General features: G+C 49.9%; 2 protein-coding genes and 1 long non-coding RNA gene across 8 annotated transcripts; 2 read left to right on the top strand and 1 right to left on the bottom strand.

Annotated features, from left to right (window-relative positions):
- Positions 1-1,904: 1,904 nt before the first annotated feature.
- Positions 1,905-5,549, bottom strand: LOC132420819 (uncharacterized). The gene is made up of 3 exons (XR_009518450.1): positions 5,436-5,549; positions 2,504-2,617; positions 1,905-2,219 (listed from the first exon to the last, which is right to left on the bottom strand). It is a non-coding gene; the product is annotated as an uncharacterized lncRNA (long non-coding RNA).
- An 81-nt stretch (positions 5,550-5,630) lies between these two features.
- COMMD4 (COMM domain containing 4) lies at positions 5,631-12,587 on the top strand. Its single transcript, XM_060005585.1, has 8 exons — positions 5,631-5,685; positions 9,473-9,544; positions 9,748-9,813; positions 10,013-10,052; positions 10,345-10,464; positions 10,648-10,728; positions 11,038-11,214; positions 11,303-12,587. The coding sequence occupies exons 1-8, from the start codon at positions 5,683-5,685 to the stop codon at positions 11,341-11,343; spliced, it is 600 nt and encodes a 199-aa protein (XP_059861568.1). The 5' UTR covers positions 5,631-5,682; the 3' UTR covers positions 11,344-12,587.
- Positions 12,588-19,792: 7,205 nt separating this feature from the next.
- NEIL1 (nei like DNA glycosylase 1) lies at positions 19,793-26,643 on the top strand. Of its 6 annotated transcripts, none has more exons than XM_060005582.1 (10): positions 19,793-19,859; positions 21,697-22,153; positions 24,027-24,161; positions 24,258-24,321; positions 24,601-24,700; positions 25,127-25,254; positions 25,581-25,608; positions 25,793-25,854; positions 26,023-26,188; positions 26,371-26,643. In XM_060005582.1, exons 2-10 carry the CDS (start codon positions 21,720-21,722, stop codon positions 26,439-26,441), a joined length of 1,188 nt encoding a protein of 395 aa, XP_059861565.1. In that variant the 5' UTR covers positions 19,793-19,859; positions 21,697-21,719; the 3' UTR covers positions 26,442-26,643. The 6 variants fall into 6 exon arrangements, with proteins under 6 accessions (XP_059861565.1, XP_059861564.1, XP_059861567.1 ...); XM_060005581.1 differs by lacking the exon at positions 19,793-19,859 and adding an exon at positions 19,899-20,207; XM_060005583.1 differs by lacking the exon at positions 19,793-19,859 and adding an exon at positions 20,391-20,415.
- The last annotated feature ends 162 nt before the right edge of the window (positions 26,644-26,805 follow it).

Here is a 26,805-nt window from a genome sequence, read left to right as displayed (position 1 = left end):
GCTCTCACCGCTGCTGGAACCCAGGGCAGGGCCCGCACAATTCCTGGCCTATTCAAAGCCTGCCACTAGTCACCACTGAGTGAAAAATTAGGTTCCAAAACAGAATATAGGATAGGATACTATTTTATAAAGCTTATTTTCACATTTGCTAAAAGGAAAAACGCTATTCTTCCACACTGAATACTCTGACATCAAACGTGTGGGTTTCTCCCCACACCAACCAATTCTCCAGCTGAGTGTTCTGCAATTCAATTCAGTTCTGACACTGTCTACCGGAAGATAGCATCAGACCACACAGGATAAGGCTCAGTCCCACAAGACTGCCCCTTACTTCAGACACCAATCGCCAAGTAGTCGGTCCCCCGGTCGGTCCAACTTGACTGCAAATCAGGGTCCTCACCATCCCTTCCTTGGGTTAGATAATTTGCTACAACAGCTCACAGAAGCTAGGCAAACACTTACGCTCACCAATTTACTATATAATAAAGGATATGTAAATCCTTTCGCGAGGATCCATTGGAGGGCAAGTCTGGTGCCAGCACCCACGGTAATTCCAGCTCTAATCCTGCCAGTAGCATATGCTTGTCTCAAAGATTAAGCCATGCATGTCTAAGTACGCACGGCCGGTACAGTGAAACTGCGAATGGCTCATTAAAGGATATGATAAAGGACACAGATAAACAGCCAGATGAAGAGACACATAGGGCAAAGGCTGGGGGTTCCCGAGCACAGGAGCTTCTGTCCCCGTGGAGTTGGGGTGTGGTTCAAAGATCATTATAGAGGCTTCATCATGTAGGCAGAATCAACAGTTAATTCACTCTGCAGCCCCTCTCCAAGCTTCTAATCATGGCTTGGTCTTCCTGGCGACCAGCCCCCATCCTGGAGCTACCCAGGAGCCCACCCAGAGTCACCTCTTTAGAACAAAAGAGGCTCCTATTGCCCAGGAAACTCCAAGGGATTTAGGAGCTCTGTGTCAGGAACCCACGGTGAAGACCAAATGTACGTTTCTTACTGGGTCAGAGTTGCGTATGCATGGGAAAAAAGTCAGAAAGGGCTGTTAGAGTAGTTATTTGGGGAGAGAAGGGGTTTACTGATTTTTGTTTGTTTCTTTAACTTCTATTTTGTGATTTTTATTGCAATAATGTTTAGTTATATAATTCAAATGTACCAACTATCATTTTGAAAAATCAACATGAAACCATTACCTGTGATCCAGCCAGGGCCTGCAGTTGGCAGGGTCAGGAAGCCTTCCAGATAGAGCAGGGCCTGTCCCCACCCCAGTTTCAAAAGCTGGGCTCTGCCTAGACACCCTTGCCCTATGGTCACCCACACCCCTTCCACATTCACACCTACCATCACCTCCTGTGAATGAGGCCTTCCTCTTCTCAACCCTGGGTGCCCATACAATCAGAAGACATATGAGTCTGCCTGTCTGTCTGTCTCTAAACAGAGAGGGAAGGGACTTCCCTGGTGGTCCAGTGGTTAAGCCTCCACGCTCCCAATGCGGGGGGCCTGGGTTCATTCCCTGGTCAGGGGACCAGATCCCGCATGCTGCAACAAAAAGTCCCGTGTGCCACAACTAAGACCCGGCACAGTCAAATAAATAAATATTAAAAAAAATAAAACAACCAACAGAGTTGGGGGAACTCCTCAGGGTGGGCACCCTGCTTGACCTATCACCCCAGAGCCTGACATAGAGAAAGAGACAGTGAGTATTTGGTAAATGAGTGAATGAAGGTGGAACTAATCCCAAAGAAGGTGATTTCCTAAGACCTTTCTCCAACAGGTGCGACCAGTTCCCCTTTCAGCAGCCTCCTGGACAGGGAACCTAGTGTGAGGAGTAGCGGGTACAAAGCCCAATGTTTGTTGGCTTTTTAAAAATTATTTATTTATTTTTGGCTGCATCGGGTCTTCGTTGCTGCGCGCAGGCTTTCTCTAGTTGCGGTGAGCGGGGGCTACTCTTCGTTGCGGTGCACGGGCTTCTCATTGGGTGGCTTCTCTTGTTGCAGAGCATGGGCTCCAGGCGCGTGGGCTTCAGTAGTTATGGCTCACGGGCTCTAGAGCGCAGGCTCAGTAGTTGTGGCGCATGGGCTTAGTTGCTCCGCGTCATGTGGGATCTTCCCGGACCAGGGCTCGAACCTATGTTCCCTGAACTGGCAGGCGGATTCTTAACCATTTCGCCACCAGGGAAGTCCCCAAAGCCCAATGTTTTCTGAAGCCTGGGGAGGCAGACCGGATGGACACGGGGCTTGAGGTGGGGTCTGGGTGGGGACAGAGCTGCTGCAGGGCCGCTAGGAGGTTGCCAGTCTCAAGGAGGTCAGTCCTTGGGTCCCCCCCCTTGCCCGCAGCTGTGGCTGTACTGTGCGGTGTGGGAAGTCCTGGCTGAGGGTGAAGATGCACAGGGACTTGTCTGGGACTGGCCGCCTGGTCCAGCCCGAGGAACTGACCCTGGACCATGGGCCTGCACCCCCAGCCCCTCAGACCCCCTCAAGGAGACACTCACCTCCACTGTGGGGCTGCACGAGTGTGGCAGGCAAGAGAGAAAGGTGAGGGCCTGGGCATTAGAAGCCAAAAAATCACATCCTGGCCAGAGGCTGGACCGGACTCCCATGATGATCTGTGGGGCAAAAGGATAGGGTCTTCAACTAGCCCAGGGTCCCAGGGCTCTGGTCAGGGCTCTCCCCTTATGGGCTCAGTAACTTGGGCTGACCCTCCCAGCGCTGACCTGGGGCTTTCTCTCAGGCAGGGAGGAGGTCAGACAGATGAGGCCTGGGCTCCCCTGCTTGCCTCCACCTCCTTACGAAGCCTTCCTCTCTCCACCTGTGAGGTGTGTGGGGCTGGGACGAGCAGGCGCTCACCTGTGGACCGTTGACTCCTCTGCACCAGGTGGGCCTGGAGAGCCTGGTCTACATACAGTGCTCCAGCACATTCCACTAGCCACCGACCACCTTTTAATTCTTTGTTACTGGGGACCGTCCTACACCTTGTAGGATGTTTAGCAGTATCCCTGGCTTCTGCCCTCTGCCCTCTGGACGTCAGCAACACTCCCTAGTTGTGACAACTAAGAGTATCTCCAGACATTGCCAAATATCCCCCCGGAATACAAAATCACCCCCAGTTGAGAACCCCTGGCCTTAACACCTCTAGGACAATGTTGGGTCACAATGAGAGTGCGTTACTGATTCTGACTTTAACAGGAATACGTCTAGTATTAAAATATACACTAGTGGGACTTCCCTGGTGGTCCAGTGGCTAAGACTTCCTAATGCAGGGGGCCCTGGTTCGGTCCCCGGTCAGGGAACTAGATCCCATATGCTGCAACTGAAGATCCCGCACGTGGCAAGGAAGATCCCATTGTGCCGCAACTAAGACCTTGCGCAGCTAAATAAATAAAATATTTAAAAACATATACACTAGTATCTGTATACTCCTGTCCAGGACTAGTACACAAGTATACTCTATCAAAGTTTAATTTGAAAAAATGAAAAACGTGACTTTCATACAAGTGAAGGAATGCATGTCAAATATTTTATTCAATTAATGAGGGAACAGTAAGATGGTAAAGCTAACTCAAAGAACATTCTGAGAAGTATTTCTAGTGCACTGGCAAAGGCACTTTGAAGTGTGTGCTAAGTTAGAGACAAAACCTGCTAATTTCCCATGGGGCAATAAAACTCTAATCTTTGGGGTTAACTTTTCTATTGGACAGAAATCTGTGAGTTAACATAATTTCTCAGGTACATTTTCCTACATGAGTGGTTTTCAAACTGTAGTCCCCAAACTGGAAATCTCAGCACACCTGGAACTTGTTGGAAATGCAGATTTTCAAGTCCCACCCAAGACCTATTTAATTAAAAACTCTGGGGGTGGGGCCCAACACTGTTTTAACAAGCCCAGCAGATGATCCTGATACGCTGTAAAGTCCGAGAACCACTGCCCTAAATAGGCAAATCATCTTTATTTGTGAAACAAATCTGTGAGCCAATGCTCCAGTATGACATTAAAAGGACAGGCCACCCACCTTTTTGCCTTATTTCCAAATTTAAATAATATGTCTTTTTGATGTTTGCGGTTTTGTTTTTCAAATACTCTATCAACTTAAGGCAGTTTTCATCTATTACTATTTTTTTTCTTTTTAATAAAAAAAATGGTTTCCCAAATGTATCAGTTCTTTTCTTTAACCTACTGAGATGATGAAATACAAATGGAACTATTCTTATACTCTTAAAATTTTTTATTGATATGGTGTACTGTAACACACTCTTGACTTCAACATGATGATGTTTATGATTTTTAGAAAGCTCTTTATAAGTGAGATCAATTTTAGCAGGAATTAGCGTTCCATCTCTTTCTATTTAGGGAGCAGTTTAATTGCCATAGGCTCCATCTGTACTTTGAAAGCCTGCAACAATAAAACAAGCAGGGCCTAGTGTATGGGTGAGGGGCATGGAATTGAAGACAGATCTCAAACTGTTCAATTTCTTCTTTGGTTATTAGTCTATTCTCTAGTGTATTTTTGTTGTTGCTATTTTGGGTTTTTTTGTTTTTTCCTCTTCAAGTGAACATGGGAAACTTAGTTTTCCTAGACAAGCCATTAGCTCAAACTCACAAGTAAGCAGACTAATGCAATTTAAAGCAACCTATTTTTCTCCCATTAAGTTGGGAAAAATTAAGACAAACATCTGATGTTGGTGAAGCTGCAAAACAGTTCTCCTGAGGGTGTCAACTGTTCCAGGCCTTTTTGCTAGGCACCTTAAGGGATTCATCAAAATGAAATAAAATACCTAGGCACTTGAAGGAGATATCTGGGGTACTGGTAATGTTTCCTTATTTGGGTGCTGGTTACATGGGGTGTATGGTTTATGAAAATTCATTAAGGGGCTTCCTTGGTGGTGCAGTGGTTAAGAATCCGCCTGCCAATGCAGGGGACACGGGTTCCATCCCTGGTCCGGGAAGATCCCACATGCTGCGGAGTAGCTCTGCACGTGCGCCACACTACTGAGCCTGCGCTCTAGAGCCCGCAAGCCACAACTACTGAGCCCACGAGGCACAACTACTGAAGCCCGCGTGCCTAGAGCCTGTGCTCTGGAGCAAGAGAAGCCATCGCAATGAGAAGCCCGCGCACCACAACAAAGAGTAGACCCTACTCGCCGCAACTAGAGAAAGACCGCGCACAGCAATGGAAGACGCAACGCAGCCAATAAATAAATTAATTTAAAAAAGAAAATTCATTAAGCTCTGTGTTTACACTACGTACAATTTCCTGTATGTGCATTCTATTCCAATAAATTTTTAAAATACGTCTTTTGCCACAGCCCACAGCTGTATGTAATGGCATTGCCTACTGACGCAAAACACGGAGACGACCTGAATACCCCGGCAGAACGGAAGGCTCCCGCTCCCTTAAGGAGAACAAATTAAACGGTTTCTACTACCTCTTCCTACTGCTTTGGTTCTGTTCTCAGTTAACCTGGGGGTTGGCGCTGGCCCTTTCCAGGGAAAGGTTCTGGGGACTGAGAAAGGGACCCGGTATTCCGCCCCAACAGCTCGGAGCTGGCCGACTTGCTCCCGCCCCGATCCGAGGAGGCCTCCGCCCCCGCGCCCCAGCGTCACGTGACCGCCACATCACCTGACCCGGCGCGACCGGAAAGTGGAAGTCTTGGGCGCGGGCTTCCTGGCGCGATGGTGAGGGATGAGGAGGCAGTGGGTGCTGGGGGCGGGCAGAGTAAGAGACCCCAAATCTCACCGCCGTGGCTGCGGGAAGGGTGGGGCGCCGGGTGCGAGGAGATGGGAAGTCTGCCGGGTGCAGTCGTGAGGGCCGAGGCTCTGGTAGAAAAAAGCCTCCCTTCACCCTCCTCCCTGCAGGATGGGTAGGGCAGGGCGGGCCGGCAGGCTAGGAGTGCCTTGACGGAAAGGAAGGGCCCGCGCACCCCCGGGACACGAGCTGGGGCTTGTCCCTCCAGGCCTTCCTCTGCCCCAAGAGGCCCTCCCAAAGGTGCCCACTTCCCAGCGCTCCTGTGGGACCTGGAGAAAAACTTGCTTACAGTTAAGCTCAGTCTTCTGCACTGTTAGGAAGGCCCTTCGCTCTTCCCAGAGCCAGAAAGGAGTAGATTTGGGGTTGGGATTTCCCAACTCATACATCCATTCATTCCTTCAACAGGTTGTGAGTGCCTGCTGTATACCATGCACTGTGCCAGGCACTGAGACTTTGGCTGCAGGAGGGAAGGGCCAAGCTGGAAGTTTGAATGGGCAGTCATAGTTAAGACTTGAGGGGAAGGGACCAAACTCACCTTGTGCATAGTGTCAGGGAGGCGACCCAAGGATGACATCATATGAGGGCCTGGGAGCAGGGAAGAAAGCTAGCTGGGTGCAGTGCAGTTTGCGTATCAGGGGTTAGGAGGCATGGAGCGGGGCTGGTGGGAGGCTGTATCTTCAGACAGGGAACAGCATTCAAAGGCTTCAGGTGAGAGGGAGCATGGCTCCCTAGGAATGAATGCATTTCATCACCTGGAAGAGTAGAAACTGCAGGCTAGTGAAAGATGAAGCTCGACAGGTAAGCATAGACCAAAGCTTGCTGGGTCTTGAGAGCCACATAGAGGAGGTTGGACTTTAAGAAGAGGGTGCTGGGAAGCTAGGAAGAGCCTTTCAGCTGACTTGTGGAGGGAGCAAGAGAGGAACAGAGAGCCCAGCCAGGGGCAGCAGGCCCCCCAGGAGATGGTAGTGACTTGAGATATGGTGGAGAGAGTGGAGATAGAAGTGGGGGAAATCAGCAGGGCTCAGGGACTAAATGCATGAGGGAAAAAGGAGAGGGAGGGGTCTGGGCGTGGTTCCCAGGTGGTGGTGCTCACTGGGGTGGGGGCAGGTTTCAGCTGGAAGAGAACCAGTTACTTTGATACGCGCTGAGTGAGGCGTCTGAGCTGCCAGGTGCAGCTGGCTAGGAGACAGTCTAGATTTAAGTGTCTGGAGCTCAGAAGAGAATCTACAATGGCAGTTATAAATTTGGGAGTCATCAGCACAAAGATGATCATTGAACCCTGAAATGTGTAACCTGTCTCAGCCAGAATATTAGTTGGGAAGAGAGGACCTAGGACAGAACTTAGAGAAAAGCCAGCGTTTTAAGAAATTGCACAAGGAACACGTGCTTATGGTAAAAAAGTAAATAATACAGAGATGATGGTAGAAGACTTCTGTGGGTAGAAGTCAGGGACCCATGAAGTTAGGAGAAATATTACCTCTCAATTTTGGCTGACCTCAAACTGAAATTTAGTATTTTCTTCAATTATGAGTGTTGGCAACCCACTATGATTCGCAGCACCTCTGACTGTCACTAATAGAAATCAGATATTTTCATATCACATTACAGCTGTTGGCATTGTTTACATATTGTTTATGCTCATTTCTAAATTACTGTCATTATTTGACTTGAAACATATGTCACATCACCAATTTGTTTTGAATACTTTGATAACTTTTTTTTTTTTTTTTGCCACTCGACGCGGCTTGCAGGATCTACGTTCCCTGACCAGGGGTTGAACCCAGGGCCATGGCAGTGAAAGCCCAGAATCCTAACCACTAGGCCACCAGGGAACTCCCTATTTTGATAACTTTTAATCAGTTCCTTTTACTATGGAGTTTTTCCTATGTATTTAAAAAAATATTTATTTGGCTGAGTCGGGTCCTCGTTGCGGCATGTGGGATCTTTCGTTGCAGAGCTTCTCGCAGTGCGCGGGCTTCTCTCTAGTCGTGGCGTGCGGGTTTTCTCTTCTCTAGTTGTTGTGTGGCCTCCAGAGCGCGTGGGCTCTGTAGTTTGTGACACAGGGCTCTTTAGTTACGGCACGTGGGCTTAGTTGCCCCGCGGCATGTGGGATCTTAGTTCCCTGACCAGGGATCGAACCCACATCCCCTGCATTGGAAGGCAGATTCTTTACCACTGGACCACCAGGGAAGACCCTCCTGTGTATTTTGTACATCTAAAAACATCATTTTGGGAAAAGCCTATAGACTTCACCAGATGCCTGATGAGTCGATGCCACAAAATGGGTAAAAACTCCTGAAATAGAAGAAGTACAAGGCTGTCCTTAACACTCCCACCACCTCACCAGCAGTCCTAGTCCCCTGCCCCAGAATAATGACAGTAGGCAGTCTGCAGGGATCACCATTTGGGGCTGGGGAAAGGAGGGTGAGCCAGAAAATGAGACAGAGGCTAGGCCATAGGGAGAAATCCAGAAGAGTATGTGGCTTCAGGAAGAAGGATGTGTTTGTGTCAGATGCTGCTGAGGAGTTAAGGAAGAGGAAGACTAGATTTAGTGAAGAAAGTCATTTGTGACCATGGCTAGAGAACTTCATTGGAGGCCCATGTAGAAGCCCCAGGGCAGTGGAGTCAGGTGTGATCAGGGGGATGACAGGTGAAAAGGATTGGAGGTTGAAGGGTCATGGAGCAGGTCTGAAGTGATTGATAAGGTGAACGATGGGGCCAAGTAGAGGACATGGGATTATGGGGCTGCACTGAGGGCCCAGCAGAATCAGGAGAACGTGGACTGACCGTGTACCCAGTTTGCGGGTTTTGTTCCCATCATCTGTAAGCAGCCCAGACAGAGGCGTGGGAAGATGAACATGTATATTGCTGTGCGTTAGAGCTTTGCCACAGAAACAGGACAAAGGACAGTTGATCGGGGGGTGGACGATATTGTCAAGATGTGGTTAACCAGGTGGGTTTGCATCCTGACAGAGGAGATGGGCCTTGAATAAGTAATAAAACGTGATATATTCTGTGATAAATGCCATGGAGATCAAGAAGGAAAGATAAACAGCTAAAGCATGATGGTGAAGAGCTGTTTTATTTTTTTTTAACAGCTTCCTTGAGATAATATCGACATAAAACAAACCATGTGTGTGCAAATATATGGTTCAATAAGTTTCGATGCATATATGCTCATGAAAACATTACCATGATCAAGATAATGAATACATCCACTGACCCCAAAAATTTCCTTGTGTGAGGGGCTATTTAAGAAAGCAAAGTCAGAGAAAGTCCATCAGAAGAGATGTCATTTGAGCAGAGACCTGAGTGAAGTGAGAGAGCAAGCCACGTTTAATCTGCAACAGGAGCAGCAGGGAGGCCAGTATGGCTGGAGCTGGGGAGGGAAAGGAGGAGAAGGTGAGATGGTCACGCGCACCCTGAGGCCAGGTACTTTGTTGTGTTCCATGCTGCACCCCCAGCGCCTAGAGTGGGCTCTCCCACGGAGAAGGTGCCCAGTCATGTCTGCTGGGACAGCCATGAGAACAAGGTTTGGTGGCAGTGTGAGTCAGGCAGAGGGTTCTCCAAACAGCCTGGTACTGGGGGAGAAGACGTGGGCCGGAGGGCACGCATCTTGGACAGGCAGCAAGAACCCTGAGGAGCAGTGGCGTGGGAGACACCTGGCCATACGTCAGCCGGCCCTCCAGCCTGACCACCTACCTTACTCCCTTGCAGAGGTTCCGGTTCTGTGGTGACCTGGACTGTCCTGACTGGGTCCTGGCAGAGATCAGCACGCTGGCCAAAATCGTTGAGTGCATGGGGTCTTGGGGGTGGGGGCTCTGAGGGTGGAGGGTGGGGAGGTCACTCTTGGGCTGGGGCCTCAGCGCTCTCGGGCTGTCCGAACATGCTGTGTGACTGGTCAGGTATGTGGCCAGCCTTCTCTGAGCCAGCCCACCAGCATGGAGGGGTGAGGTGGGTCAGTCTGGCTGATGTAAGGCCTTCCCCTCCAGTCCTCCGTGAAGCTGAGGCTGCTGTGTAGCCAGGTGCTGAAGGACCTTCTGGGACAGGGGATTGACGTGAGTGCAGGGCCCCGCACCCCACTGTCCCATGACCCTGTGACCCCCACTGCCCTGAAAGTGCACCAGACCCAGGGAGACGGGTGATCAGCTCCCACCCTCCCTAGATACCTCGTGTCCTTACCACAGGATCCAGGCCAGGGGTTGGGGGCTAGTGAGCGGGGGTCCGGCACCCCTTGAGGGCCTCCTTTCTCCACAGTATGAGAAGATCCTGAAGCTCACCGCTGATGCCAGGTTTGGTGAGTACCCCACTGGGTCCGCAGACCTTTGGGCAAACCCGGGTATTCAGCCTGGGGCCCGGCACAGAGGCCCCTCCTCCCAACAGCCCACTCTGACCCACCTGCCTCAGCAGAGGAGCATGAGGGAAGAAAGACATTGCCAGCCCTAGGGTCCTCTGCCCACTCCCAGTGGGGCAGTAGCGGTGCTCATGGCTCAAGGAGGCCTGGAGGCTCTGAGCTGAAGATAGTGGGGTGTCAAGGAGGTGGCTGGGGCCACAGTGACACCCCCCATTCCACCCACGGCTCCCCCCAGAGTCGGGTGATGTGAAGGCCACAGTGGCAGTGCTGAGTTTCATCCTCTCCAGTGCGGCCAAGCATAGCGTGGATGGCGAGTCCTTGTCCAGTGAACTGCAGCAGCTGGGGCTGCCCAAAGGTACAGGGATGAGGGCAGGCAGGTGGGTAACCTGTGGGCCAAGGGGTGCCAGGCAAAGGTCAGGCTGTGTGACCCTGAGATGCACCTTGCCCTCTCTGGGCCAGGAGCCTGAGACCTGCCCTTTGAGTGGCCTAAGCCCCAGCACCCACCTGCTAGCTCAGGGGACCTCCCTTCGGCCCCCAGAGCATGCAGCCAGCCTGTGTCGCTGTTATGAAGAGAAGCAAAGCTCCCTGCAGGAGCACCTGCGGGCCTGCAGCTTGCGAGGTGAGTGTGGGGTGCCCGGGTGGGGGCTGGGCTCCATTCTAGAAGGTGCATGTGGCTTGGGAGGTGTTTGTCCTCAGAAAGGAGACTTAACCACATCACATGTCGAGCAGTCACAGAGCTGGGATTCCTGACACCAGCCCCGGTTTCTTTCCTCTGAGATCTGCTATGGGTAATCTGAGCTCCTGGATCAGAGGGATGAGAGCTTCTCAAAGGCCACATAGCCCTGAAGGGTTCAGGGCTGAACCAAGGTATGGGCTAGGGCTGCCTGGCTCCCCTGTCTGTGACCCTGAGCCCCTTTCGGTCTTGCAGTGAACAGGCTGACAGGCGTGGGCTGGCGGGTGGACTACACCCTGAGTTCTAGCCTGCTGCGGTCCGTGGAAGAGCCCATGGTGCACCTGCGGCTGGAGGTGGCAGCTGCCTCGGGTGCCCCGGCCCAGCCTGTTACCATGTCCCTCTCAGCAGACAAGTTCCAGGTCCTCCTGGCAGGTGAGGCTCAGCTGTATACCTGGAGGGTAAGGGGCCCTCCCAGATCCTGCCTAATTGCCGCCTGCCTACCTACCTCTTGCCCCTGCAGAACTGAAGCAGGCCCAGACCCTGATGAGCTCCCTGGGCTGAGAAGAAGAGCTCACGGGGCCCATGTGGAGCTGCCCTCCGAACTTCTCTTCAGGGGCTGCCCAGCTCCAGGACCCTAGGGGCCTGGCCTCCTGCATGTCTGGCTTCCTAGGTTACCACCTGAGAATTCAGCCTAGGGATCCTGAACACTCTTGCAGCATTGTCTTCCCTCCCCCATGAAAGGCACATGTCAGTGGTTTTCATGAGAAGGAAGAATAAACAGAGGTGTAAAGAAGTGTGTGCATGGATTTCTTTTGGGTTCAGATCAGAGGTTTTCAGGAGAGAGACCAAGTGACATACTGACCTCCCTGACCTATTGCACGTTTTCTTTTTTCTTTGCTCAGCTGCTGATTGAGGCAGGTCAGGGTTGAGGCAGAACGAGAGCCAAAATGAAACAGCTTGTCTGTAGACAGGAAAATCAGGTTCCCAGTCCTATGATGCTCTTGACTCTGCCCTCTCTGTGCTGGCCCTGTCCTTAGGCTGGCAGCAAGTGGTTGGCCCCAACACCAGATACCCCAGGTAGAGAAAGGAGAGAGCCCTTGCCTCTCTGTCATCTTCTTTAGGAAGAGAGAAGGCCCATGCCGGAACCACTCACTGGCAAGTGGAATGGGATAATGGGCTGAATGTTTGTTTGTGATGCACCCATTCCCCACCCCCTGCCAAATTCATATGTCTAAGCCCCCACTCCCAGTGAGATGGTTTTAGGAGGTGGGGCTTTGGGGAATAATTAAGTTCAGATGAAGTCATGAGAGTGGGACCCTTGTGATGATTAGCACTCTTATAAGAAAAGGAAGACAGACTCTCTATACCGTGGAAAGGCCATATGAGAACATAGGGAGAAGACAGCTGTCTAACAAGGCAGGAGAGAGCCCTCACCAAGAACTGATTCTGACTCGAACTTGGACGTCCCAGCCTCTAGAACTACGAGAAATAAATGTCTGGTTTTTTGGATTTTTTTTTTTTTTAAATAAATTTATTTATTTATTTTTTGGCTGTGTTGGGTCTTCACTGCTGTGTGCAGGCTTTCTCTAGTTGTGGAGAGCGGAGGCTACTCTTTGTTGCGGTGCACAGGTTTCTCATTACAGTGGCTTCTCTTGTTTCGGAGCACAGGCTCCAGGGCATGCAGGCTCAGTAGTTGTGGCTCACGAGCTCTAGAGTGCAGGCTCAGTAGTTGTAGCACACGGGCTTTGCTGCTCTGCGGCATGTGGAATCTTCCTGGACCAGGGCTCAAACCCGTGTCCCGTGCATTGGCAGGCGGATTCTTAACCACTGCGCCACCAGGGAAGTCCCTAAATGTCTGTTTTTTAAGCCACCCAGTCCATGGTGTTTTGTTATAGCAGCCTGAACAGACTAAGACAAATGGCCTCCCAGGACTGGCTTAGGCCAGCTAGGGTCCCTTGTAGAACAGACTGATTCCAGGTGTGGGGCAGGGAGAATACAAGGTAAGCCTAGAACATCTCGGGATCCAAGGAAGCTATCAAAGAATAATAAGTAATGTCAACAGGAGCCAGCTCATCCCACTGGCTAAAGATGGGACAATTTAAGCATCAAAGATATAAGGACTCACTCCCCTCCTGGCTTCTGCTTCTGGAGAAATGGAGCAGATGGGCTTTTCTCTGTTCCTTCCACTAAGTTCAGCTAAAAACCTTAGACGTTATATATAAAACAAACATAAGACTATGAAAGGTGACGAGAAGAAGGCAGACTGGCTAGACCTCAAGACCTGAAGAACAACACAGCAGAGAATTCCTTAGATTTTCTTTTTGCTTCATGTATCCCAAGCTGGGAGCTGGAGAAGCCATCCACCTAGAAACAACGCACAGACAAAGGAAGGCCCAACAAAAGCCTACTCTCTCTAGGCAAAGGACCGGGAAAAGGACAGTCCAGCAGGACAGAAAAAGTTACAGACAGTAACGGCTGTACTCCAGCCACACCCTGCAGAACTGCAGCCCTTCTTCGACCCCTGACTGCAAAGGCTGAGTGGAAGCCTAGACTCCCACCCCATCCAGCAATAAGGAGGTGGCATACCCCTTTCCCCACTGGTACTGTGTCAGAGGAGCCCTGCTAAAAGAGAAGATTTAAATAAGATGCAGTCTCATAATACCCAAAATGTCTAGGATTCAATTTAAAAAATCGTTGTACCAAGAACCAAGAAAATCTCAACGTGAATGAAAAAAGACAACAAATGCCAACACCAATATGACTCAGCTGTTAGAATTCTATGCTAAGGATTTTAAAACAGCTATCATAAAAATGCCTCAAGTCTCAGCAGAGAAACAGAAGATATAAAGAACCAGATAAAAATTTTAGAACTGAAAACTACAATAACCCAAGTAAAAATCTCAATGGGTAGACTTAACAACAGAAGAAAGAATCAGTGGATTTGAAGCTAAATCAATAGAAATTACCCAGCCTGAATAACAGAGAGAAAATAGTTTGGAAAACAAACAACAACAACAACAAAACAATAAAACAGAGTTTCAGGGACCTGTAGGACTATAACAAAAAATCTAGTATTTGTGCTGTCAGAGTCCCAGAAGGTGAGGAGAAAGAAGGTAGGACAGAAAAAGTATTCTAAGAAATAATGGCTAAAATTTTCCAAAATATGGCAAAAGACACAAACCTACAGAGTCAAGAAACTGAATGAACTCCACACAGGTTGAACCCAAAGAAATCTATGTCAAGGTACGTCATAATCAAACTTCTGAGAACTAAAGAAAAAAAATTTTGAAAGCAGCAAGAGAGTGATGACACCTTACATATAGGGGGGAAACAATTCGAATGACTGAATATCTCATCAGAAACCACAAAGGCCAGAAACAAAAAGCACAACACGTTTCGGGCCCTGAAAGAAAAGAAGTGTCAACCCAGAATTTTATATTCAGCGAAAATCACCTCAAGAGTAAAGGGGGAGTAAAAGAATGAAATTAGAACATTTTTCTCACACCATATACAAAAATAAACTCAAAATGGATTAAAGACCTAAATGTAAGACTGGATACCATAAAACTCGAAGAAAATGTAGGCAGAACACTCTGACATAAATTGTAGCAATATTTTTTTGGATCTGTCTCCTAAGGCAAAGGAAACAAAAGCAAAATTAAACAAATTGCACCTAATTAAACATAAAGCTTTGGCACAGCAAAGGAAACCACTGACAAAATGAAAAGACAATCTACAGAATGGGAGAAAATATTTGCAAATGATATGACCGATAAGGGGTTAATATTCAAAATATATAAATAGCTCATACAATTCAATATCAAAAAAAAACAAGCAACCCAATTAAAAACTGGGCAGAAGACCTGAAAAGATATTTTTCCAAAGAAGACATAGAGATGGCCAACAGGCATATGAAAAGATGCCCAGCATCACCAATTATTAGAGAAATGCAAATCACAACCACAATGAGATATCACCTCACACCTGTCAGAATGACTATCATCAAAAAGACCACAAATAACAAATGTTGGTAAGGATGTGGAGAAAGGGGAACCCTTGTACATTGTTGGTCTGAATGTAAATTGGTGTAGCCACTGTGAAAGCAGTATGGAGGTTCCTCAAAAAACTAGCAATAGAACTACAATGTAATCCAGCATTCCTACTTCTGGGTATTTATCTGAAGAAGACAAAGACACTAATTCAAAAACATACATGCACCCCAATGTTCATAGTGTGTGTGTGTGTGTGTGTGTGTGTGTGTGTGTGTGTGTGTATGTATATATATATATATATATATATATATATATATATATATATATGATATCACTCAGCCATAAGAAATAATTAAATTTTGCTATTTACAAAAACATGGATGGACCTGGAGGGTATTATGCTTAGTGAAATAAGTTAGAGAAAGACAAATAGTGTATGATATCACTTATATGTGAAATCTAATGAATGAAATGAATGAATATAACAAAACAAATAGACTCACAGATATAGAGAACAAACTAGTGGTTACCAGTGGGGAGACAGAAGGGGGAGGGGCAAGATAGGAATAGAGGATTAAGAGGTACAAACTACTATGTGTAAAATAAATAAGCTTCAAGGACATATGTACAGCACAGGATATACAGTCAATGTTTGATAATAACTTTAAATGGAGTATAATTATAAAAATATTGGATCACTATGTTGTACACCTGAAACTAATATAGTATTGTAAATCAACTATACTTCAATTTGAAAAGTGACAAAATTGTAAGGCATTTTAAAAAAGAGTAAAGGGGGAAATCAAGACATTCACAGATGAAGGATAACTAATATAATTTGTCACCAGCAGACCTAATCTAAAAATAAAAAGGCTAAAAGGAAACCATAAACAAAACAAAAAGACAACCCACAGCATGGGAGAAAATATTTGCAAACGATGTGACTGACAAGCAATTAATCTCCAAAACATATAAACAACTCATGCAGTTCAATATCAAAAAAACAAACAGGGCTTCCCTGGTGGCACAGTGGTTGGGAGTCTGCCTGCCAATGCAGGGGACACGGGTTCAAGCCCTGGTCCGGGAAGATCCCACATGCCGCGGAGCAACTGGGCCTGTGCGCCACAACTACTGAGCCTGTGCTCTAGAGCCTGCGAGCCACAACTACTGAAGCCTGCGCACCTGGAGCCCATGCTCCGCAACAAGAAAATCCACTGCAACGAGGAGCCGGCGCACCGCAGTGAAGAGTAGCCCCTACTCGATGCAACTAGAGAAAGCTGGTGCGCAGCAACAAAGACCCAACGCAGCCAAAAAAATAAAATAATAAAGTAAATAAATATATTAAAAAAATTGTTAAAAAAAAACAAACAACCCGATGAAAAAATGGGCAGAAGATCTAAATAGACATTTTTCCAAAGAAGACACACAGATGGCCAAAAAGCACATGAAAAGCGATGCTCAACGTCGCTATTAGAGAAATGCAAATCAAAAGTACAGTGAGGTATCACTCCACACCAGTTAGAATGGCCATCATCAAAAAGTCTACAAACAATAAATGATGGAGAGGGTGTGGAGAAAAGGGAACCTTCCTACACTGTTGGTGGGAATGTAAATCGGTACAGCCACTATGGAGAACAGTGTGGAAGTTCCTTAAAAAATTAAAAACAGAGCTATCATATGATCCAGCAATCCCATTCCTGGGCACATATCCAGAGAAAACCATGATTCAAAAAGATACATGCACCTCAGTGTTCACTGCGGCACTATTTACAATAGCCACGTCATGGAAACAACCTAAATGTCCATCAACGGATAAAGAAGGTGCAGTACCTATATACAGTGGAATATTACTCACCCATAAAAAAAGAATGAAATAATGCCATTTGTAGCAACATGGATCAACCTAGAGATTATCATACTAAGTGAAGTAAGTCAGACAAAGAAAGACAAGTGTCATATGATATTACTTATATGTGGAATCTAAAATATGATACAAATGAACTTATTTACAAAACAGAAACAGAGTCACAGATGTGGAAAACAAACTTATGGTTACCAAAGGGGAAAGGTGGGGGGGGAGGGATAAACTGGGAGGTCAGGATTAACATATACACACTACTATTTATAAAATAGATAATCAACAAGGACCTACTGTATAGCACAGGGAAGTCTACTCAATACTCTGTAATAACCTATATGGGAAAGGAATCTGAAAAAGAATAGATATATGTATATGTATAGCTGAATCACTCTGCTGTACACCTGAAGCTAACACAACATTGTAAATCAACTATCCTCCAATATAAAATAAATTTTTTTTAAAAAAAGGCTAAAGGAGGATCTCCAAACAGAAAGGAAATGATAGAAGAAATCTTGAAACATCAGGAAGGAAGAACAATGGAAAGACTAAAAACGTGGATGCAGTAGACTTTCCTTCTCTTGAGTATTTTGAAATATGTTCGACAGTTGAAGCAAAACAAAATACTGTTAGATGTGGTTCTCAATGTATGTAGAACAGATATTTAAGGTTATTATAAACACGGGAGGGCAAAGGGAAGTAAGGTTTCTCTATACTCAAATTGATAAAATGTCGACACCAGTGAACTGTGACAAGTACGTACACGTGTATAGTGTAACACCTACAGCAACCACTTCAAAGGGTATGCAATATAACACACTCAAAAACAATATAGGTAAGTCAAACTGGAATTCTAAAAGATGTTCAAGTAGCCCACAGGAGGGCAAGGAAAAGAAGACAAAACGAAAAACAGGGAATAAACAAAGCACAAATAAAGTGGCAGACAAAAAAGTCACAAAGAAATTTCCAAGTCTCATCAAATGTATAATATGAACTTGGTTTGCTAGGTAGCATTCCCTCTTCTGTGTTGTCACAGAATCCCGTAGAATCTCCTCTCATTGCTATTGTAGCATTGCATTAATTTTGTATTTACTACCCGCCTTTTACCAGCCTTTTTTAAAGATGGGAATTGTATATCCCTGTTTGTATAGCCCCAAAGACTAATATAGTACTCTTTCAGTAAGTGGGGTAAAAGATAAAGATCGCAACAAATTTAAAGATACTAAATGTGGAAAAAAATCTATGAGTCCATAAAAGATAATCCCCCCCAAATCAATTCTAATTTGTCACCATTGGATATTATTGCACCGAATTCTTAGTCTAAAAATTGATAATTAAAGAGAAGTGTTTCAGAATTTATCCTGTCTTTTTAGTATTTCAGAATACCCAAATAACCCTAGTCAATGAAGTAAATCTCTTCTTTACAGAAGAATTCCAGCTAATGTAGAAGGAATGACAGAATCAGAAAATCACCATTTTGTAACTCCCAATTAAATATTTGATTGAGGCAAGGATCACCAGTGATGATAAAGCCATTAGGTGAAAGGTTGATGTGATGTGAAACTGGGTATTTGCGTGGTGCTAAAGAATCACCACATGTAAACAACCCAATGTCCCTCAGCTGGTAAGTGGATAAACATGCTGGTACATCTACACAGTGGAATACTACTCAGCAATAAAAAGGAATGAACTAGGGGCTTCCCTGGTGGTGCAGTGGTTGAGAGTCTGCCTGCCGATGCAGCGGACACGGGTTCGTGCCACGGTCCGGGAAGATCCCACATGCCGCGGAGTGGCTGGGCCCGTGAGCCATGGCCGCTGAGCCTGCGCGTCCGGAGCCTGTGCTCTGCAATGGGAGAGGCCACAACAGTGAGAGGCCCGCGTAACGCAAAAAAAAAAAAAAACAAACCTCACACTCTAGGGACTTCCTTGGCGGTCCAGTGGTTAAGACTCCACGCTTCCAATGCAGGGGGCCACGGGTCCAATCCCGACTGGGGAACTAAGATCCTCCATGCTGTAAGGCGCCACCAAAAAAAAAAAAAAAACCTACCAAAACCAAACAAAACAAGAAACTCACATTCTAAAAGAGATGAATTTTACTGTATGTACATTTTAACTTAATTTAAACAAACAAAAATAGACCAACAAAACAAAGAAATCACCCCATAGATTATTTAGTGGTCACAAGGTGTGAAACATACCTTTACAACACAGAAGTCTGGCTGTCAGAGCCTCACCAGTGATCAATTTCAGCCTCACTAAAGTGAGACAACCAGATGTTGGGCGCCTCCTAATGTGATGCAGTTTGGAGTACAGAGCAGCACCCAGGAGACATATGTATTTCCAAGCTTTAGATCTAATTTCTGGTGTGCAGGGAAAACTAGAGATAGAGGAACAAGTTAACGACACCCAAGGAAACATCAGACACATCCAGAATGTGATGGGGCATCTCAAAGGACAATTGGCTTGGAATCTTCAGAAAGGTCAGTATCATGAAGACCAAAAAAAAAGGAGGTGAGGTGGGTAAGAGGTGGGGAGGGTGGTTCCATCTAGATTAAAGTGACTGAAGAGACACAGAATCCTTATTTGGTCTCTGATTTGAACAAACTAGCTATCAAAGACATTTTGCGGACAGTTAGGGAAATCTGAATGTGGGCTATGTATTAGGTAATATTAACAAGTTATTGTTGGGACTTCCCTGGTGGTGCAGTGGCTAAGACTCCGAGCTGGAGTCGATCCCTGGTCAGGGAACTAAATCCAGCATGCTACAACTAGGACCCGGTGCAGCCAAAATAAATAATAAATAAACATATTTTTAAAAAAGTTGTTAACTTTACTAGCTCGATAAAGGCATTGTCTCATTTTAAATACTGTCAAAATAAATGAATAAATAGATTAAGGGGGGAGGAAGGAGAAGTAGTATGAATCCTGGCTGTGGGTCAGGGACCAGTGCCTGCTACACTTAGGATGAAAGGCCAGCTCCTTACAGAGGCCTCCAGAGGTCGGACCAGACCAGACCAGCTCTTGCTTGTGTGTCTGTCCTCACCTCTCAGCACTACCCCCAGCCACCTTCTTTGCGTGGGCCAATCGCTTGCTTTCCAGCCTCCAAGCCTTTGCATTGGCAGTTCTTTCCGCCCGCCGTAGCGACTCGTCCCCTCTCTTTTCCGGATGGCTCCTTCTGAGGTTTCAGCCTAAATGTCATCGCAGAGAGACCCTCCTCCACAACGGAAGTAGGTTCCGCTCTCGGCTCCTGCCTTTGGCTGCTTGGCTACGCTTCATCGCCCGTGGTGATGATGTTTACTTGTTATGTCTGACTAGCGTTGAAACTTAGAGCCACCACCGGGTCCCCAGAGCCTGCATTTATCGCGCACCTGTTCGCGCTCTGCGCACAGCTGCAGGCGCCTCTGCTTTGGGACGGTGCTTCTGTTTCCTGCTGGGAGCGCCGACCCGGTCCCGGATTAGCCGGGTGGCTTTTCACAGCCACAGAGACAGCTGCAACCCGGGACCTCAGACCTGACGCCGGATCCCGCCGGCGCCGGGCAGCGGGAAGCCAGGTTCTTCCGCCACCCCCCAGCCAGGTGACTGCCCCAAAGCCTTTCCCACACCCCAAGCCCCCCAGCTCGGGGACCCCACCCGGAACAGTCTTTGCCACCTACCTGAGGAACTACACTTCCCATCAGGCGCTGGAGCAGCGACCGCAGCTCCCAGTGTGCTCCCAGGCGCCGCTCCGCCCCCGGCCTTAACCCCATAGTGCCTGCAGGCTGGCGGGAGCGGCGACGGGCGCAGGTAGCCTGCGAGTGGGCCCGGGGTCGGGGTGGGTGTGCAGCAGAGCTGAGGAGAGGACGGGTTTGGGGGCCTTGGGGAGGAAGGGAGCCAGGGTTAACCGAGGACAGACAGCGGGGGTGGAGGATGGGGGTGGGTGGGAGGCGAGCCATAGAGCGTCCGCCCCTCGCGAAATTAAGAACCTGGAAATTCACCTTTTCCAGCAAAACGAACCCTTTCGGGTGCCAGGTCCGGGGCGGCGCTGAGGTTGCGGCGGGGGCGGGGGGGAGGGCAAAGGAGTCTGCCCTGGCTAAATGTCCCCCTCTGCCCAACACATACCTTCGCCGTCGATCTGGCGAAGAGGAAAGTGGCAAACTCTCCTCTCTACGCCAGCGAGGGTGAGGAAGGGGACTACGCCTCTCTCGGCCCGAGGCGCTGACCGCTGACCGGGGCGTTTCCTATTACCCCCTGGACCATGGGCTAGAGCTTGGGGAGCCCTTCTGACTCCCCTATCTCCTCCCTCGAAGTCGTGTGTACCTGACTCCAGCGCTGATGTACCTGGAGACACCTGCATTCCCTCTTCCTTGTCCTCGCTATGGTCCTGACCAGTGGGTGGTGGCAGGCCTCCACAATGCCGGCTGAGCCTCTGAGCAACCGTTTTCCCAGCTCTTCTCTTCCAGGCTCATTCCCTCAGTCATTGTGACAACCGATGCGGGCCTGATTCCAAGCGGTGGGGTGATGAGCAAGCAGAGCTTCCACTCTGGGGTGGGAGTGGAGGTAGAGGCAGAGAAGAGATGATAAAATAATTTCAGGTTCTGGGAGTGCCACGAAGGAAGGAAAACGTGTAGGGGGTCGGGGGGGTACGATGCTGCCTTGGATAGGGTGGTCAGGGAGGTCCTCTCTTGGATGTTCCCAGACTGAGGGGGACAGCAGGGGCGAAGGCGTGGGGGAAAGAAGAGCAGTGTGCTTGAAGCAAGTGAGTCAGAGGGAGCGTGGGAGGAAATGAGATGACAGTGTGGGCCCGGGAAGGATCTGGACGTTATTCTAAAATCAGGAAGGGTTCATGGAAGCCCATGGAACGCGTTAATGAGCAAGGGAGTCACGTTTCCCTAGTCTGAGCTTTCTCAGCATTTTCGGCGGGGGGCGGGGGAAGGGTTGTGGAGCAGGGGCTGTGGCCAAGCCAGCTGACTTCCTGCCAATTATCAGTTGACCATGGCCCCCTCTGACCCTCTGAAAACTGGGAGTGATAATTGCTACCTCACTGGATGCACACCTGGCCCAACCTGCTGTCATCTTCCCCCACAGGGCCTGGCCACCCCTCCCACAGAATGCCTGAGGGCCCTGAGCTACATCTGGCCAGTCACTTTGTGAACGAGGCATGCAGCGAGCTGGTGTTTGGCGGGTGTGTGGAGAAGTCACCTGTCAGCCGCAACCCTGAGGTGCCCTTTGAGAGCAGCGCCTACCACATCTCAGCTTTAGCCCGAGGCAAGGAGCTGCGCCTGACACTGAGCCCCCTGCCTGGGGCTCAGCCCCCACGAGGGCCACTGGCCCTTGTCTTCCGCTTTGGCATGACCGGCTCCTTCCAGCTGGTGCCCAGCGATGCGCTGCCATCCCATGCCCATCTGCGCTTTTACACGGCTCCCCCTGGCCCCCGACTTGCCCTCTGCTTCGTGGACGTCCGCCGCTTTGGCCGCTGGGACCTCGGGGGCAAGTGGCAGCCAGGCCGCGGGCCGTGTGTCTTGCTGGAGTACGAGCAGTTCAGGTAGGGCCCGCACCAGGTGTGATGAATACAGCCCTGGGCTCCTGGCCGTTAGTGCCTTGGTGGCCAAGAAGTGAGTTCCAGCCCCTTCACCTGTAGACCAAGACAGTGTGCTTTCCTGGGGACAGTTCCCTGAGCTAATGGATGTGGAAACCCAAAACTGACGTGGTAGAGGGTGGGAGCAAGAGGTGGATGAGGACATGGCCAGTTAGTGTGAGAGCTGGGTCTCAGGTCAGCATCCCACTCTGTCTTTTGGCACCCTCAAGAGGCTAAGAAGAAAGGTGGAGAGGCTCTAACAACCTAAGAAAGGAGGCTGAACAGGAAGGAATTGCTTCAAGGGAGTGGGGAGAGGACTGCCTAATGTGGTTTCTGAATCAGACTGTGGTCTCCCATATTCTGCCTACCCACTGGTCTGTGTCCCGTGGTCTCTGTGCCCGTCTTCTGCCTGAGGGAGGGGTAACGGCTCCACCTGGGATGTGATCCAGGTCACATAAGATGGCACAGTGTCAGCCACTTCCCCTCCTCTAAAGATAAAACATGTATGAGTCTCTGCTTCGTGCCAGGCCAACTCTAAGTGTTGGGGGTTCAGCAGTGATCAAGAGGGATGTGGTCCCTGCTCCCACAGAGCTAGTTCAGGTAGGGCAGGGGGAAAAAGGGGACTAGATTAATTCAAATAGACACATGCCTGAAGAAAAATCCAAGAGGTAGAGAATGACTTTGAGCTGTGGAGGTGGGGGGAGGAGGAGGGTGCATTAGGAAAGGCCACCCCAGGTGACGTGTGAGCTGAGGCCTGCCTGATGAGAAGGAGCCAGCTGTGCAAAGCTCTAAAGTAAAAGCAATCTGACAAGAATCACAAACACAAAGGCTTGGAGTGGACTTGGCAAATCCTTTCTTGGGGAAGGCACGCCTTCGGCTGCCCCTTGGGGTGGGTCAGGGCGTCTCTGGTGCCACAGAAGGCAGCAGACTGCTGGCCTTCCCAGGTATGCCCCCAAGTGCACCCCTAAGGAAGTGTCTGTGTTGTCTTGGATTTCTCCCACTTCACCTCCTCTGGGGAGTTATGCCACGAGTTAACCCTTTGCCAGCTGAAGCTTCTCTCACAAAATGAGCGTTTCGGCTTGTTTTGTCCTCCAGCTGCGGAGCCTGTGGGGATCCGCCCCCCTCAGGGATCTGAACACCCAGGCCAACCTTCCACTCTTACCTTTACCCCAAAACTCTGTCTTCTGGCCCCCTATTTCACTTGCTTCTCACGCCCATCACTGAGTCAGTCTTGCCATGATCCTTTTCCACAAAGAAACAAGATACATGTACCCTTCATGGTGGTGAAGAGAGACCCATGACCCTCGGAGGTGGGGTGGGAGCTGCTGGGGCGCTCACCAGCCAAGGCTTGCCCCCTCACTCCTGCTAAATAAACAGTGCCAGTACCAGCTTCCTGGAAGATCTTCAGCTTCTTGAAAAGACCTGACCCCGCCAATATCAAACCTTCATATCCAGCCAACCAGAAGTCCTAGACAGGGAGTTCCAGACTGCGGTCACACCTGAGGTCCTGTGGTCACCTTGTTCCCAAAAATGTCTTGAGTCTGAGGCACTTTGGTGATATACACACCACATACCTAGACTCATGTGTTTTCTTGAACAGGCTGCTTTTGACTGGTATTTTTTAACCTTTTGTAATGCATTAAAATCCCACACTGTTGTTCCCATTTAACAGAAAACTGAGGTTCCCACTGCCAAAACACCACTGAGGCTGGGAAGAGGGGAACTGGGACTCCCCATTTCCTTCCCTTGCACCCAGGAATGGGTTCCCCCAGCTCCTCTCCCCTAACCCATTGGGAGGCAGGGAGGGGTGGGGTGGGCAGAATGGGTCTCATGTGCCCAGACTCTGTCCCTCCAGGGAGAATGTGTTACGAAACCTAGCAGACAAGGCCTTTGACCGGCCCATTTGTGAGGCCCTCTTGGACCAGAGGTTCTTCAATGGCATTGGCAACTATCTGCGGGCAGAGATCCTATACCGGTCAGCAGGCAGGCCCTGGGCACGAGGGCTGGGGTGGCTGGGTGTGCCCACATTCCCCACTGCTTAGCGTGGCGCCCTCTCTCCACCTCACTGCAGGCTGAGGATACCCCCCTTCGAGAAGGCCCGCACGGTTCTGGAGGCACTGCAGCAGCGCAGGCCGGTGAGGCTGCAGGGGGGGATGCACGCACCTATTAGTGCAGGCCGACAAGGGTCTGGGCTGGGTCAGGCGCCTCCAGCTTAACTCAAGCAGGTCCCTTCTCGGTTTCCAGCCTGTTTCCCCATCTCTACAATGTGTGTGCGTGGGGGAGGTGATGGGGGGCAGATGAACTGTCTGAGTCCTGCCAAGCTCAGAAGGGGTCTGTTCCTCAAGGGGTCAGCTGCCTTCTGAGTGGCCCTGCCTCATACTGACATCCAGGTCCTACCCCTGCCTCTTCTCCAGAGCCCGGAGCTGACCCTGAGCCAGAAGATCAGGGCCAAGCTGCAGAACCCAGACCTATTGGAGCTGTGCCACTCAGTGCCCAAGGAAGTGGTCCAGCTGGGTGAGGCCTGGGAGGCAAAGATGGCCAGCTAGGTCTGCTTTGGCATATCGTGTAACCTGGGACAGTTCCTGCCCCTCTCTGGGCCTGGTTCCCTGCCTGGGGAATGGAAGTTTGTCAACCTAGTCGTTCCTAAATGGACTAGGCCTCCTTCACTGATCTTCACGTGTCGGGTGTCTATGTCCCCTGAGCTGCCCCATGAGGCAGGCAGGGCAAGGATTCTTAACTCAACTCCAGGATGGGAAAGCCATGGCCCAGAGTGGGGAAGACACCAGCCTGAGGTCACACAGCTGGAGGAGGGAGAGCCTTGGCCCCCTGACTCAGTCCATCAGCTTGTAAAGCTGAGGTCTGAGCCAGGTCTAACTGGGCTCCCCCCCCTCCCAGCCTAAGTCAGCCCTCTGACCTCCGCCTGGCTCCTCTGTCCCACAGGGGGCAAAGGCTATGGGCCGGAGAGCACGGAGGAGGACTTTGCTGCCTTCCGAGCCTGGCTGCGGTGTTATGGCACGCCAGGCATGAGCTCCCTGCGGGACCGGCATGGCCGCACCATCTGGTTCCAGGTTTGGGCTCTAATGCTCACACAGGCAAATGGAGCCCTAAGGAAGCTGGTGGGATGGAAAGACCTGGGGTTGCACTGTTCCTGAGGATCTAAGCTTTCCCTGTGCTATGCCCCTCCCCCTCCTCTGAGTCCCAGGGTCCCAGCTAGTGGAGCAGCCCAGGGCAGGGTTACCTTGCTGTTGGCTCTGACCTGGGGGGGAGGGGACGGTCAGAGAGGCTTCCTAGGGGAGGGGCTTCACTGATCTGGAAGGACAGGTGTGAGTTCTGCCTCTCCAAGGAAAACTACCCCTGCCAGATTGACTCCTGAATTCTCCTGATTCCATTTTAGGGGGATCCTGGACCCTTGGCGCCCAAAGGTAAGCTATGCCTAATGTAATGAGAGGGAAAAGGACTAGTTGCCTGCAAGGGCTACAGCACCCTTCTCCATCCCAGTCCCCACCCCAACCCTCGGAGGCACTCCAGAGTGGGAGCATGGGAGTCTAGAGAAAGGGGGCTGCGGCCACAAGACCCTCCAACCCCATCAGCAACAGTATCCTGCAGGGGGCAAGTCCCGCAAGAAGAAATCCAAGGGAGCACAGAGGGGTTCTGAGGACCAAGTGGAGGTATGTCTCCCTGCTCCTACCCCCTCCCTGTACCCTCTCCTGTCCTGGCTGTACCTCCCAGGCCAGGCTCTTGGGCAGCTCCTTCCCTTGACAATGGAGGGCAATGGTGGGTCCTAACCAACCTGTGACTTGCTGAGCTCTTCAGGGACCCGTGTCTTCTCCACCCAGAATCCTCCATCTCCAAACAAGGCCCCTTCAAGGACACGAAGGGCACGGAGAGGCCTTCCTGAGCAGACTGCGGCCCAGCAGCCCGAGGGGACCAGCCTCCAACGGGACCCAGAAGCCCCCTGCGTCCCTGAGAAAGGGAAGAGGAGGAGGCAACCAGCGACCTCAGGTGGGCCTTCCTCAGCATCTTCCTCTAGGGAGGGAAGGGGCACCACCAAAACGGGCTCTCCAGGAGAGGAAGGGATGGCAGTGCGGGTGGGAGGAACACGTCGACAAAGGTGGCAGGGAGGCTGTTGGGACAGAGTCCTCAGCCTGGGGTCCGAGCTGCCACCTCACCTGTCCTCCCCACAGGCCGCCGCAGACCCCAAAAGATCAAGGCTGACACCCCATCCTCGGAGCCTGAGGAGACCTCAGCCTCTTAGCAGGAGGGTCTCCTTGCTTGCATCCACCCCTTCCTGCTGCCCTGGATCTGGGCCTGTGCGGCTTCCTGGAAGTTGCAGGGGACTGGCTGCCCCTGGCCCTGTGGCCATTCCCTGTACAACTATGATGTTTTTAATTGTACCCATTGTCCCCATTTTTTAAGCCCACGTGAAAAACGCTGTAATTTTTAGTAAACTGATAAACCTTGAACTTCTTGGGTTGGCTGCAGAAGGTCTGGGAAAGCCGAATGTGGAGGGCCTGGTGCCCAGCCCTGGGGACAGGAGGGCCACTGCCTCAGCATGGCAGACTGAGCCCCATCCCAGGCCTCAAGGCCCTGGCTCTCAGGACAGTCTGCCTCTGCAGGGA

This window comes from Delphinus delphis, chromosome 2 (genome assembly GCF_949987515.2).
Source record: "Delphinus delphis chromosome 2, mDelDel1.2, whole genome shotgun sequence".
In the NCBI taxonomy this organism is placed as follows: Eukaryota; Metazoa; Chordata; class Mammalia; order Artiodactyla; family Delphinidae; genus Delphinus; species Delphinus delphis.
Note: the sequence above shows the minus strand (reverse complement) of the source record. Positions and strands in the feature narration are given on the sequence as shown.

Coding starts and splice junctions, on each gene's coding strand:
- COMMD4 (XM_060005585.1), top strand. Junction 10,465..10,647: donor GCAGCTGGGGCTGCCCAAAG/GTACAGGGATGA, acceptor TTCGGCCCCCAG/AGCATGCAGCCAGCCTGTGT. Junction 11,215..11,302: donor GTTCCAGGTCCTCCTGGCAG/GTGAGGCTCAGC, acceptor TTGCCCCTGCAG/AACTGAAGCAGGCCCAGACC.
- NEIL1 (XM_060005579.1), top strand. CDS start 21,720: ATGCCTGAGGGCCCTGAGCTACATCTGGCCAGTCACTTTGTGAACGAG. Junction 25,855..26,022: donor GTTCTGAGGACCAAGTGGAG/GTATGTCTCCCT, acceptor TTCTCCACCCAG/AATCCTCCATCTCCAAACAA. Junction 26,189..26,370: donor GAGGCAACCAGCGACCTCAG/GTGGGCCTTCCT, acceptor TCCTCCCCACAG/GCCGCCGCAGACCCCAAAAG.